The sequence below is a fragment of the Haemaphysalis longicornis genome, unplaced genomic scaffold, assembly GCF_048455015.1.
Source record: "Haemaphysalis longicornis isolate Haplotype H1 unplaced genomic scaffold, Haemaphysalis longicornis Haplotype H1 scaffold_1, whole genome shotgun sequence".
Classification (NCBI taxonomy): domain Eukaryota; kingdom Metazoa; phylum Arthropoda; class Arachnida; order Ixodida; family Ixodidae; genus Haemaphysalis; species Haemaphysalis longicornis.
Window position 1 is genome coordinate 377638177 of NW_027526203.1, and position 14616 is coordinate 377652792.

Below are 14616 nucleotides of genomic sequence, written 5' to 3' on the forward strand. Positions count from 1 at the left end.
GCAGTTTGTATTTTATTTACTGATACTTCTGGTGGTTGCACTGGTAAAAGGAGCATACAATTACATTTTATGACTTTCTACCTACAGTACACTGCCTGCGCACACTTTGGGTAGATAGAATTGCCTTTGTTTGTAGCCAGGTAGAACTGCCTACAGTATGTAGATAGAACTGCCTACAGTTCTGCCTACAGTACACCTTCTACCTACAATTGCACTGGTAAAAGTAGCATGCAGTTATATTTTATGACTTTCTACCTGCAGTATTAGCGGTGGAAGCCATAGTGTGGCCGCGTCATTATGGACGTGAGTGTCCGTGCCCACTCCAGCTAGCACGGTGCTGTAAGTGGACAGACAGAACTAGCCTTGGGGGATGAATGCCAACATTCGCTCAGCAATTGATGTGGAGCGGTGAGAGTCTGCCTAGTTTTGAATTCACTGTAGAGATGGTGATTGGAACAAGGCAAGGCACTATCGTGTAGTCACTGCGGCAAGCATGCTGATGAGCCTGAGAGGGCAGCTGAGGGGTGTGTCCCTCTTCTCCAGGACCGTGCTGTGCCGGAGAAACTGCTGGTGCTGTTCATGGCGCCCTACATGTCACTGCCGCTCAAGCTGCAAATTGTCAGAGCCCTGGACGCAGCTACGTACAGCCGTGCGGGCATGCAGGCCCTGTTCACTCGCAAGATGAAGGCCCCGCCTGACGCCCATGTGGATATCAATCTCGACAACATCGCCGACGATCTGAGTCAGTGCCCTCCCTCCTTCCTCTCTGCTTTACCCAATGTTTATTCTCTGGCCAGCTGCTTTGAGTGCGTCAGGGTTCTGTGCTGAACTATAAGTGCAAGTTTTATTAATGTACTTCTAGCCTGTCAAAGTGTGACATCGCATTGCATTTTGTTTTGTGTAATGTCTTCTCAGTGATCTTTAACAAGCCATAATTGTGACCTCGTGCTTCAGGGCTACAATTGCAAGTGAAATTAACCATGTTCAGAGTAATTGGCTTGGTACAGATTCTTTTTATGCAAGATATTGTACATATGTGGCTTCATTGACAGTTACAGTGGGCACCACTGCAGCTTTGTGCGCAAGCACACATGCCCCTGCTTACATTACACTTGAGCTGCTTGTGCTTGCGCAGGGGAGGCCAGGTACTGAAAGCTAAACAGTGTACATCGACACAGCCCAGCCATTTGTTTGAAGGGGAACGTTCCCCAAGCCTGCTTTTTCTAAGCACCCTAGCGACAGACATGCAGCACTGAGAACTACAGCACTAAAAAGCTGGGCAGACTTGTTTCGTGAAGTCGCTGCAATTCTGCTGGATGTACATTCACAGCTTCCACATCTGGCCAGTTCTACCGTCTGGTTTAAAATAGAGGGTGTTACAGAATTGCGCAGATTCCACATACCAGTTCTTCCATCCATTTTAAAATGGGGATTTTACAAAACTGCACACAGATGGCTGAGCTGTTTGGCTCACTGTTTTGCTGGTGAAGTTCAGAGTTCAGTAAATAACAAACAGCGAACTTAATGCAGTTTGATCCCATATCGGTACGAGACGGTACTCTCTTGCTCAGCCTTCTATCATTTTTTTGCCGTTCAAGTTCATTAAACAAGCAACTGTAATGTTTATACAACTTAACTGCAGCAGAGAGTGCAGGTTATTGGGGCAGTGCTGGCAAGTATACTTGGCAGTTTGTTGGCATTGCTGTGTCAAAGCGGCAGACGTAGTCTTGTCACCCGCCGCGGTGGCTCAGTGGCTAAGGCGTTGTGCTGCTGAGCACGAGGATGCTGGTTCGATTCCCGGCCGCGGCAGCCGCTTTTCTGATAGAGGCGAAAAGCAAAAACGCCCGTGTGTACGAGGTTTCAGCGCACGTTAAAGATCCCCAGGTGGTCAAAATTAATCCGGAGCCCTCCACAACGGCGCGCCTCATCGCCTGCGTTGCGTTGGCGCGTTAAACCCTACAATCAATTAATCAATCAGACGAAGTCTTGTCATATCTGATTTGCCTTCTTGTGTCATTTTTCACTACTATTCTCTATTACAGCTGAGGTTTATGAGAGCAAGATGGTGGAGTCAATGACTGGGTACCAAATTCTGCTCAAGCTGCTCTTCCTGAAGCAGGTATGTGCCTGCACCCCAACGTAAATGGTGGTTCCACCTCCCCACTAGTGCCCCATTTAGCCTAAAAGTTTGGCGCCTTGTCCGATTTCAGTCCACGAGAGCAACTGTTGCTTTGACGGCTTTGCTGAAGAAGTTGCATCTGTATGACCTTGTGTGCAAGCTGCGCGCCACCGTGGACAAGTGAGTGACCCCACTTACTCTGTCTTGGAATCTTGTGGTGATCTAGTTGTTGTCCCCTTCCTGCTGAGGGAGGGACAACATTTTTTTGCTGTTAAAGAAAGGGAGAAGTTAGTATGTACAACTTATTTTAAAGGGACACTAAAGTGTAGAAACAAGTTCGCCTCTATTGGTAAATTGCAGTGCCTTGAATTCCAGTGTGCACTTGCAGCAACAGCCGTTGCGGATTGAAGCAGAATATGCCAAATGCGTGAAAACAGATATCTGCGTCGTATGTTTTCCCGTAAAATTTGTGATGTCAGCAATCGTTAATGGGGGAAATTGGATTGGTAGAGCTCATCTAAGCAGGTTCCCCAAACAAACATTAGAGCAGGGACATGCAAACGTAAAATAATGGTGTGTGAACTCATGCTGAGCGTGTCTGCCTTCATGATGGGAAATGGCATGAGTGGTTTTTCACTGCTTCTCTTATGTGGCAACACCTCCCTTGCTGAAAATGCCTTAAATGACACTTTGTAGGCCGTCTCTCTTCGTGATGTGGGATGTGATCTTTTGTATCACGTAAAAATTGAAAGGAAATGAGAGAGAAATTACAGCCTAAATTATTTATTTCTTGGCTAACAAAGCATTGTTTGGTGTTGAACAAAAGTTGAAGCAGCTTTGAATGAGGTGATCTTTCAGTTAAACAAAAGCTGTTCTGCCGTTAGCCTTTGGTACCCATTTTAATAATCCAAGACCTGGACACAACAGTATTTTCTTGCTTTGCGTACAGCTGAGCCCAGAATGTTCCAATTAGCAGGGCACACCTGCAGTAAGGAGCAAGTTGGGCTGCCTGTGGGACTATTGTGCTTACAGTGGATGTCTCCACTGGTTCAAGGCCGAAAACGTGATTTTAATGAATTGGTGAGCGGGGACTCAGTGTCAGTCAACGCACCTGAAACTGCTACTTGGCTCAAAAAAGAACTCTTGCTTCAGAGCACATGCACAGACTTCAGGGGCTTCAGAGGCTTCAGGCGGGGGCAGATTTCCTGTGAGCAACCCTCATATAGTTCATTTCAGAAGCTGCGTGCAGCACTGTAGGGGCTACATTGTTGTCAACAATCCGCCCACTGAGCACGCTTAAAGGAGTACTGACACAAAATTTTGAAGGCGAGATAACTTGGGAGATAGATTGGTGTGAACACACATACATCATCTGCAAAATATCAGCGGCAAATACAGCCTAGAACATATTTAAAATCAATTTTAAAGTGTGCGAAATGCAACCAAGCAGCCAGCGGAGGACCTCGTGCAATTGACATTCCCTGGATATTTTGTAAATAAACAGCATCCAAACACGTCACGAGTTTGTGTTGGCTGCTTCTGCACTGCCGGCATTTTCCGCCGGCTCGCCGCTCATAATCGGAGGTTGGAGCTTCTGCTCTCGAGCAACGAACGACCCGATCGTTGGCGGCAGAGCCGCCGCGATTTTGTCAGCTCATCAGGCAGCTAGATGCGATCTAGGTTCTACAGCAATTCCAGGCACTCTATTTTTATTGCTTTTTATTGCAGTGGACGTTAAAACGCGCCGTGGACACGAAAGGCGCTCTGAGTGAGCCGCACGGTCGCTGCGCAGGTGGCGGCCACGGCCGCAAAGTCGCACAGGCCGGCGCAGGTAGCTCGAGTGATAGCTTGTTACCGCTGCACGAAATGGGACCCCAGTCCCAAACATGGTAGCACATGTGAGACAGGAGTTAATGATGCTATGGCGGATTGCATTAAAAATCATTGTCTGCACCGCTTACGAGAGCGGCAATCCAATATCTGCCGCAGTGCTAAGCCGAACACATCTGTTGGCAGCCCTGTAGGCAGACCGGCTGGCTGCTCCCAGCGCGCGTCTCCCCACCCACTGCCTCGAGCGTCGCGCATCGTTGTCTAGCTGCGGCAGCAATTTGCACCCGCAGCGCCTGCGTCACGTCCACGGTTGATTTTTAATTAAGCGGCTCACGAGATCAGTACGTGGGGGCATTCGCAGAAACTGCCGGCGACGCGGATTCGACAGTGCTATAGCTGCTCTACTCTGTGATATCTGTCCAACGGTCACGTGGTCAGCTTTGTTTGCACAAAATCTCGTGTTTCGCGGCACCCGCTGAAATCGAAACTGTGACTGGCCGCATTGAAAACGCCTTTAATTAAACAACCGTCGCACACTGAAGCAAATGAGGTTTCCACATGTGATAAGTAGGTCATTAGCTACTTATCGAAACAAAAAAAAACCAAGATGCAAAATTTTTGTGTTAGTGCCCCTTTAACTCGCCATGAAAGAAGCTTTTATTTCCGTCTCCCGTCTGGGGAGGTGGAACCGCAAGGCCCCGGTGCCTATTGTCGCTTTCCTTCACGGTAAGTTAAGCGCCCACAGTGGGTGGACTGTTGACAACAATGTAGCCTCCACAGGGCTGCAAGCAGCTTCAGAAATGAACTATAGTGCTTGCACACAAAAATGTAATTGACAACTACCACACAGGGCTGCTCCGAATGGCAGCTTCAGCTGTAGTTTTGGTTCATGTTGACTGATGCAGTGATTCATTAATTGATGGGGAGACCGTACGGGATGGGATGTAACATTGATTAGCCTTTTTACAAAAGTGTTGTCAAATGCCCCACTACAGATGCGTGCTACTTTGTAAGTAAGCAACACCACTGCGGTAGGCTCCAGAGCGTGTCCTCAGATTTCTTTTAGTCGGCCTTCCTAGTGCTTTTCTTTATTATTGTGGAGAACTGGGCCCCATTTGTATGCGAAGGCAGGCTGCGTTGAGACTGGCGCCTGGCCTGCGTGCAGGATTGCGCAAAGCACCCAGCTGTGCGAAGTGAAGGAGAAGGAGCCCAGTGGCAAGGAGCAGACCCACCTGGCACTTGACCCCGGAGACTGTGCCCAGCTCGGGTGCCTGGAGGAACTGGACAAGGCGGCCATTTCGCTCGACCTGCTGTGCCGCAGCTACCGCAAGGCCGGCAAGGAAATGGTCAGGGGCTTACCACAGAGTGCATGGCGGGGCTGTGGTGTCTGGGAAAACTGAATTTGTGTACTGTGAGCGAAAGATATGGATGCGTGCGTCATCTTGGCCACCCCTCAAATAGGGGCAGGGGTGAAATGCCCACATAATTTATGCTTCGTTGCCAAACACCATGTGATGCCTCTATCATTGTGTGACCATAATGTTGCGGGAAGCAGAAGGGACACTGGTGCATAGCTCCAGGAGGCCCACGCCAACAGTGATGAAGCAGTGGGCGGCACGGACACAGCTCGAGCTATCATGGCCACTTGTGAATAGACCGCATTGCAACGTCATGTAAATACAATCCTTCACCATCAACCATCGCTCGTCTTCCTACAGCCATGCAACAATATTGTCCTTTATTTTGCACCCTGCTGTATGTATGCCATATGATCGTTTATATTTTTCTTGGCATCTTACACTGGCTATGAACAGGTGGGGTGTTAGGTCACAAAGACTGTAGTCTAAACCTGTCATGACTACAGAATTTGAAGGATACCGAAAACCACTGCTCAAAGTCCCCATTGAGGGGCATACATCCAGTTTTTTGTATATAGTTGGTCTGTCTGGTAGAAGCATGTGGCTAAAATTATGGGCTGCCTCTGCAAGTAAATTGGTGTGCAGTGTAATTTGGTTAATTGGGGTTTAAAAAGAGTGGGTAAGTGGGTACCACTACAGTGAAATCCCGTTGATATGTTTTTCACTGGAACCGGAAAATGAAACGTATTATGTGGTAATCATATTATCCAAAGAGGTTAAAAAAAGAGAGAAAATGTACATACTCCGGCAGCAACTTACTTTTATTGACATCATTGAAGTAGCTGGTCAATTTGCACTGGTCTTCTTTTCAATGTCTCCTGAAACGTAAAAAAAAAAGAAGCTGCTGTTTGCTCACTCAGCTCTGCATTCGCGACGAAGCTACAAAGTGCATCCGAGCGTTCAAGTGACTCGCTTGCTGTTGAACACCAGAGCTCTTTCATGTGTATCAAGTAACTGTGGTCGTACACCGGTTGCCATTTCTGTCTCCATCTTCTAATATGCCGTCGTCGTTGTCGCCATCAACATCTGCAACTACCGCCACACCACAGGACTCCGCAATGATCCCTTGCACGATGCGCAGTTTGCAGGTTGCCAAATCGTCATCCACACACACAAACTCTCGTGACGAAAGGTCCACGCCTAACTGGTCCCATTTCGTGGTTAGGACTCAGTGGCTCTGCAATGTGCAGATTGTGGCTTGTTGGAGCGTAGTTTGAGCTAGTGTGCCAAAGAATAACAAAGGATTTCTAGAAGTGCTGGTCAAGATCTCTTTCTAATGGACGGTGGCCGAGAATGAAAAGAAAAACGCATTATTCAGAAACATATCAACGAGATTCCACTGTACTGGTTTACTACAGTGCAGTCTGAGCTATTTTAATTCTTCTTACGGTGTTTGTCCGTTGGTTTGAACTCATGTCGTCATCTTGAAACTCACGTAGGCCTATTGTGCTTGAGCTCAGACAAGCTAACAGGGCCTCACTTTTGTTGGACTTCACTTTATTTTAACTCTTTTTGGTTAGAGCATCTCAAACCCTTATTTATTGTCAAAAATTTGTTCACTATCAAGTCACCATGCAGTGTGCATTGATTTCCACTTGCACTAGTTGTTGTAGCCAGCTGTCGTGATGGGATACCGACATTTTTTCTTCTCTTTCTTCAGGCACAACCCCTACGCTACCTGCCTGCGCAGAGTCGCTTTGAAGCACCCCAGACGCCCTTTGACCCGTACCCAGCACTGTTCAAAATGTTTAAAGAAAAGTGAGTTGTGTATTGACACATTGTGCTGTGGTGAAAGTTGACTCCTGTGCCAGTGTTTTGACTTTGTCCTGCCATTGCTTTGCTGTTAAGCATGTCGCGCCTCTTTTGCTTCCCCTCTTCAGCCACCTCTTGGAGATGCTGTGTGTGCTGGCTTCGTCCCCCATGTCCGCCTCCCACACGGGCATCACGTCAGCGCTGCGAGAGCTGCTGGCAGAACTTCTCAAGACGTGCCCAGGAATGTTGTTCTTGCTGTCTGACCATGAGGCGGCCAACTGCCTCCACCGGGCTTTGCTACAGGTCAGAGGAGATGTGCACCTAACGTTGCTCTTCTGTCTTGGCCTGTGTGTCTTGCCTGTGTCTCTGGTTTGTGCAGACATCAGTGTTGTTCTGTTCCCTGCTTGTGACTCGCATGTTATTCCAACTCTCATTGTGTCAGAGTAGTTGTACTGTTGCACTGAGTTTGCGGGTGTTGGTAAGTCAACCTGCCACATGTCCAACAGGCAACGAGTGTCTGCTTGGTTTCAAATCGGGTAGGTTACGCAAGGCTGGTTGCATAAAAGTTTAGTTGCAAATAGGGAAACCTTTATAATCATTGAATGAAGGGCCAGTATTACTACTTTAAAGTCGGCTTGCAAAGCTGCCTTGTCAACATTTAATAATTTTGGGAATAGGGGTCCTGCCCCTTTCTGTTCTTTCTGGTTGGTGGCACGTTGTGTTATTCTGCTCTTAACACAGTCTTTTGTGCCTCTGCTCAGGAGGAATCGGAGATGGTTGGCTTGGAAGATAGCGTGTGCCACCAGGTGGGCATCCACCTGGTGTACCACTTACAGGCGCTGAAGCACATCGATTCTCTTATGGCCTTCCACTCCAGAGGTGAGTCCTTGCATATTATTGCTTTTGAAACTTGAATTTGTTCCTGATGTAGTGGCAGGGGGGGGGGCAGTGGCATGTTGTTTGTGTGCGAGCAGGTGAGCCGGCATAGCATCTACTTGTCCTGCTCCAGCAGCGTCACTGTGATCATGCTCTTGAATACAAACAACATGCATCTGCAGGAGAACTAGTGACCTTCTTGTGAATTGACTTCAATCCTGGCTGATGGCTCACATTCCCAGTGCGTCAGGTGCAAGATTGACTGATGCAGCTCCACTCTGGGGTCAATACTTTTGTGGAAGGGAAAACAGGAGTTGCATAATATTTGCTCTCAGATTATTCTTCCCAGTGCTGTTGTGCACAATGCCACTGTCTCCTACCGGGCCGTGATGGTTTAGGCAAAGAACCGAGACACTCATGTACCTGGCATTAGGCAAAGAACAAAAACACTTGTGTACCTGCAGTAGATGCACTTTGAAGAATGCCAGGTGGTCTGTATTGATTTAGAGCCTCTCACCGCAGTGCATCTCAAATGAGATGTTGCCACTAAATGTTCTTTTAAGTAATTATCCTGTGAAATTGTAGTGCAAGACAGTGCTGTCTTAAGCAGCTTTTTTGTAATTAGTACTTGTTATGTAATTCAAAAGTTACTTAGTAAATGAAATACTGCCCAGATAGCATGTCTTCTTATTAAAAAAAATACCAGAGGGGGATAACATTGCAGCTTTAATTTTGGATTTATTATGTTTGATACTACAGTGGAACCCTGATGATACACCCCCCGGTCTTATGATTACCTTCTTACATCGTATCACCACGGTCCCGGCGAACTTCCCATAGAAACAATGCATTGAAAACCCCAACTATACAACGCTCGGGTGCACGTGGTCACTTCATGCAATGGACCTTTGCGAGAATAAACCGGCGTTTTTCTCATCTTTTACACCACTTCGCTGCCTCGTCCCGACCTTTCTTTATTCTTAACCCCCGTTTAATGCTGCTCGATGTGCAAAGATCTGCAGACGGGCCAGATCACTTGCTGGAAAGACGCAAGCAAGCAGGCGAGTACTGGCAGGCGGAAGTTAATCTTCGATAGTCCCATGCGGCAGCAGAATGCCAACGCGCCAACTGCTAGAAGTCAGTCCAGGTGGCCGGCAAACCGCAAATTGAAGGCTTCCACCGAGCCGACGAACGTGAAATCCGATACGATGCAACCCCACGGCGGTGACCGAACATGAATTTTCCTCGCCTGCGCGATCCAAGTTTCTTCCTTTCACGATGTTCTCTCTCTGCTCTGCTCTCTGCTCTGCTTATCAGTGTCTTTCAAAGCCACGTTTTCGCTCCGTTCCTTTCTTTCTCGTCTTTATCCATTGCCGCCTCCTCCTGTCGTTCGTTTCGCTTGGCCTTGGCAGTTTCACGCTCTCGCCTTTTCCCCTCTCAATTTGCTCCTCCTCGTTGGCCTTCCCAACTTATCTCGCACGCTTGAGGCGCAGGGCTGGTGGGCTAGAGCCGACGACATGGGGGTCGCGCGGTGCGCAGCACATGGCTGGCGGGCTAGCGCAGACGCCGTGGAGGGGAGGGAGCACAAAATAGGTGTTTCTTCGCATATTACGCAAGAACGCGCTAAATATAAAGTGGATCCCTGATATATCGAACTCGATATATTGAACAGTCCAAACATCCTCTTGGAAATCTTATGCAAAAGCATAGCACTTTTGTACATGTGTATCAAACTCTCGTTCACCATCACATTCGATGTATCGAACGCCGTGCTGTAAGTGCCCCTGCAAGTGCGCTTCTCCTGATGAAGTTGTGGGCGATGACGGTGACTTCCTGCATGTCGTGTCGCTTGGGTGGTCTTCAATAGTTAAGCAGACACGCGGGTCGAAAAATCGCCATTTTTTCGAAATATGTCGATTTTTTGTTTTTACTTGCATTATCATTTTTGACTATCCTTCTTTCATGTGAAAAAAAATAAAAATGAAATTCGAATGAGAACTTTGTGAAAAATGTGTCTGAAGGACTCGCGGTGACCCTAGAAATCACGCAATCGAGCCGAATTTCGACCATCTTTGAGAGTTTTTTGCTGCACGGCAGCGTGGCTGGCTGCCGTTTTGGTCACTTGAGAGAGGTAGACAAAGCCGTCTCTCAATCGAACCACTCGTGAGCTTCGTATCTCGCGTAAAAAAATTTTTAAAAATATTTCTTCTCGCTTGTTTTGAGAGCTCCTACTGGGCATTTAAATCGTGACGCGAAATCGGAACCGCCACTGGCTCTTGCCACTTGTGAGCCGCCATCGCCTCCATCGTTCCGTTCGGTACTTCGTGCTATCTTTTCTATTTCCTTACCGTGTGTTTTTAACCATGAATGGTGATGAGAAAACGACTTTCGTCGCCGCAAGTCCCGGACTTCACGCCCGTACAAGGGAAAGCGCAAGTGGTGCAGCATCGCGATGACCACAGCTAACGGCACAACCAACACGCGTGGCCTACAACGACGCGCCTTCAAGTGTTGCGAGCACGGCTCAACCAGGCGAGGCTGATTTTATCAGGGACGCTATCAGCTTTTTAAGCGCATCGGAGAAGAAGTTGCAGCCTTCCAAGGCGGGGAGACAGCCGGTATCGGGAGCGGTGCAAGCGCAGTAATCTGCGAAGTCAACAGTCTGACTAACCTTGTGAGTGGCGCCGTGTGCACGATGTGCGGGAAGTGCGTACCCATCGTGAACAAGCAGAAGGGCCTCGCATCGGTACTGGAACTCAATTGCAAAAGTGTGGAGTGCCCTGCAGGAGTGATTTCTGTCTACTCGTCGCATCGCATCCGCCATTGGCCGCGGAGGCCGCAACCTTCAACTCTGCACTGGAAGTCCCCGTGATAGTTTCGCCTTCATTGTGAAAGCGGTACTCACTGCACGCACGGTTGGCATCGGACACGATCGTCTGACCAGGTTTTGTGCCATTCTGCAAGAACTGGGAATCTTCCCTTCAGAACAACTGGTCAGACTAAGCAGTGCAGTGACCAGCGGAGGTTCAGACAGATGTCTGCCAAACTGACCACTAAGGTGTTTAAGTTGGGCATTCGAAATTGTACCTTGCCACTGGTGCCACCAAGGTTTAATGAGCTGTAAAAGTAGTTCCAAGCAGTGCATCAAAAAACGATTCTCTTATTGCAGTCACCAGGGTTCATAGTATTGGAAAATATAAAGATTAAAGTTTTCTGGCTAACAGTTTTGTATATTGTTCTTCCCAAAATGACTAATTGTCTCTAATTATCTTGGGAACTCATTGACTGACTCCAAAAATAATGGCATATTTGAAATGAGTGGGAAAAAAGCAGGAAGACTGGCAAGTTTCACAGAGTTTAGAAATTAAAGGAAGCTGTTTTAAGAGCAGTGTCCCTCCTTAAATAAGTACCTAACCCACGTGTCATGTGAGACTGTCTACTAGGCCGGCATCTTCCCGCACCCCGGTAATATGACACCCTGGTTATACGACGCTTTCGCATGGTCCCTTGAAAGTCGTTTTATTGGGGTTCCACTGTGGTATAACCAATTGCTATGTGCCAATGATAATTATTAATGCAAAGTAACTTCGCATTGTAATTGTGAGAAGTAAATTATCCCAAATTTATTTCAACATTGCATAAGGAAGACTAGGTACGAAGTCTATTTATAACTCCATGCTTGTTCCTGGCTTTTTTCACTTATTGTTGCTGTGCTTTTGGTTACGTCACAATTCTGCACCATTGCAAATGCTGTGATGCCCAATTCCTGATGACCAGCAGTTTCTGAAGGTACAGCATGTATGAGATTTTAACGCGTCGTTGGTCATTGTACGGTTGACTCTGTGCCCCTTTTTCTTTCTTTCGTTTTTTTTATTTTGTTTCTACTTCACAGGAAACCTAAGGAGGGAGTTGGATGATGGTAGTGTGGTGTCTTGCCTGCACGACCTTTACACCATAATCTTCTCGGATGTTGGTCGAGCTGCTGTTGTTGATGTTTTAGCTCTGGACCACAACATGGATGCCTTGGTTCCATTCTTGAAACTCACAGGTATGTCGCACTTCACCAGTTTGCTCTGGCGTAGGTGTTCGGGCAACAGTCTGCGTACTTTTTCCAGCCATTTGCGTAGTTTCGTTATATCCAGCTCTGGTTCAAATAATTACAGCTAGAAAAGTGCATTGCATTTTTTTTATTTTCTTTAAAAGCAGAATGCTTTTAATTTGTTTTTGTTGAGCATCGTAGTGTAATGCAGCCGATTACTTTTTATGCGTATCTTTGTGCTGTTATTCTTTTTGTCTAAAGTGCTTGGTAGTGAAGCCCTTCTTGTGATAGTACTGTGTAACTGCATCCTGTCCTTTGAACTGGCCTAGCTTTATTTCGAAATTGGCGCTGCAGCGTGCTCACTCTGCTGTTTGTCATGTTTCAGGGGATGCTGACTTTGACTTGCGCCTGTGCAAGTCAGTATGCACTGGCTACGCTACGGAACTTGTTTTGCTGACAGTCCGTAACTCTGACAGTGCTCAGCTTCTGCAAAACTATTCAGAAATTTTCCACAGGCTCAGTCAGCAAGGTGAGACATCAACTCTTGTAATGCGTTCAAAGTCATGAACTTCGTACCTTTTTTTCTTTCCTTGAAGTACATGATTGAAGGTGCACCAATGACAGATTGTTGTATACTATGTTTGTTTCAGGAAAAAGGCTAATACTCCCGTGGGTGTCTAGGAAACATTTTTTTTAGCTATTCAGATTGTTTCATGTTTATTTTGATATAAACAGCCAAGAAAGTGACTTGGGCAGCATTCTGGTATAGAAGCAGGCCAATCACAACTCCCACCAACCACGTGAGACTTGGGTAGCTGCAGCAGTTTGGCTGACTACCCACTGGCACTGCACATGTGCTGCTCTCAATGAAGCTCTTGATATAGGGGCGCGGCAAAAAGGCCTGAGTTCATGAAAAAGTGGCTTGATCAAGCACTTTCATGCAGTGTTGGAATTTGCTTTGTGGAAGGTTCGGACATGCCTCTGGTCCATCAATTCGTTCTTCATGCACGCAGCTGCACACTTAGGTTTGATAATGCTTTGACACTGTGGGCTAGCATGCGGGATTGTATGGATACAGCCTTGACTAGCTGTGCTGAAACAATGAATAGCAATCTACAGCAGCCATTTCGCGGTGTCTGAAGGCTCGCGTACAAGTTTGGGTAGAAAGGCTCCAGTGGTTCAGTACCAAAATGTGCTTTATTTATTGACAAAAAGGTGCAGGTAATATACAAGCATATGCCTGGCAGTGACAGCAGACAAAATGCAATGTCTTGTGTGGGATCAGACTGTTATTTTGGCGTCATGGTCCCATGTCATTGTCTTGCGTTGCGACGAGGGCCAGCGGTTTTGAACAGAACTCCCACTCGTGCTGTTCCAGGCAGGGGACGCGCGATTACTACGAAGGCTGGAAATTTTAATTGCATTGGACAAACCTCCGTTCAATTCACCAAGAGAGGAATGAGACAGGGAGGCAAAGAGTGTGAGGGGGGGTAGCAGTGAGCGGATACACGGTGACACAGCCCGTTATGGCGAATCACTGCTCTGCACTTCGGACAGCTTTCACGTTGAGTGGAACGGCTCTAATTTTTTTTGCTTTCTTATGCCTGGTCGTCACTCAGGTTTTTTTTTTCTCCCCGTGTTCAATCGATGAAAGTTTTATGCTAGTAATGCGCTATGATGCTGTGCAGGACATGCAAACACTTTGTTCAAGATTACCTTATCCAATAAAAAAAGTTGTATGAAATACAAACAAATTACACTTAACTCTCATTACCACGCCTATTCAAATCGATCACTGGTGATCGATGCATTACATTGCTTTACATTGTATTCCACATATTGTAGTTGTTTCACGTACACCTAATGCACCCCAGTGGTTAATCTAGGCACTGCAGTTCTAGAATCAGTTTAACTTTTCCCGCTCCGGTGACATTGTGATTTTTGAGGGCGTTTTTTACGAGCTGAGGTGCGTGTGATTTTGAGAAAGGGAGCGTGGCTGCTGCACTCGACAAAAAAGCATGCTGCTCGTGGTTAGGCTGCATTACCATAATTTTTTTTGTCAAAAGTCTCCTAGCAAGTCAAATACCAAATTATGTTGTCAGCTTTGTAATCCAACAGCGTTGAGAGGTGATAATTATCTGAAAATGACCCCAGCTATTCACTAGTGATCTTTGGCTCGGAAAAAGGGTAGCTTTATTCTGCCAAAGCTTATTTCTGACTCTCCCCCGCATGTCTAGTAAGTGTGCCTGGCCTTTTCAGACAGTTTCCAGCAGTTTCGGTCCCGTTTTTTCATTGCGAAATTCATGTTTGGCACTATTACCTACGCAGTTACCCTGGGTAACTGCAAGCTGATTTGCCATGGCGCCTCTGTCGCCTGCTGCTGTTCCTCGAAACAAGCACGCCGCTCGTGCTGCCACTTCACCCGCGCCTTACCTCTGCGATAACAGCTTCAGATGAAAGTCGAAAGATAACACGAAGTCGTCAGATATCAGTTCAGACGAGGAGAACGCTTCCAATCGGCCTTGAACACCGCCAGCTGTTCGGTGGCCAGTTTCGTTTACGTACGGGGGTATTTCTGGAGG

General features: G+C 47.1%; 1 protein-coding gene across 1 annotated transcript in view; it reads left to right on the forward strand.

The window, feature by feature from the left end:
• Positions 1-14616, forward strand: part of Vir (VIR_N domain-containing protein) — a 182552-nt gene that overhangs the window by 69163 nt on the left and 98773 nt on the right. The window contains exons 15-23 of the mRNA XM_077686406.1: positions 544-742; positions 2043-2119; positions 2211-2299; positions 5115-5295; positions 7028-7125; positions 7248-7422; positions 7881-7998; positions 11888-12043; positions 12420-12563. Coding sequence (XP_077542532.1) covers positions 544-742; positions 2043-2119; positions 2211-2299; positions 5115-5295; positions 7028-7125; positions 7248-7422; positions 7881-7998; positions 11888-12043; positions 12420-12563 — 1237 coding nt within the window. The remainder of the gene's footprint in view (positions 1-543; positions 743-2042; positions 2120-2210; positions 2300-5114; positions 5296-7027; positions 7126-7247; positions 7423-7880; positions 7999-11887; positions 12044-12419; positions 12564-14616) is intronic.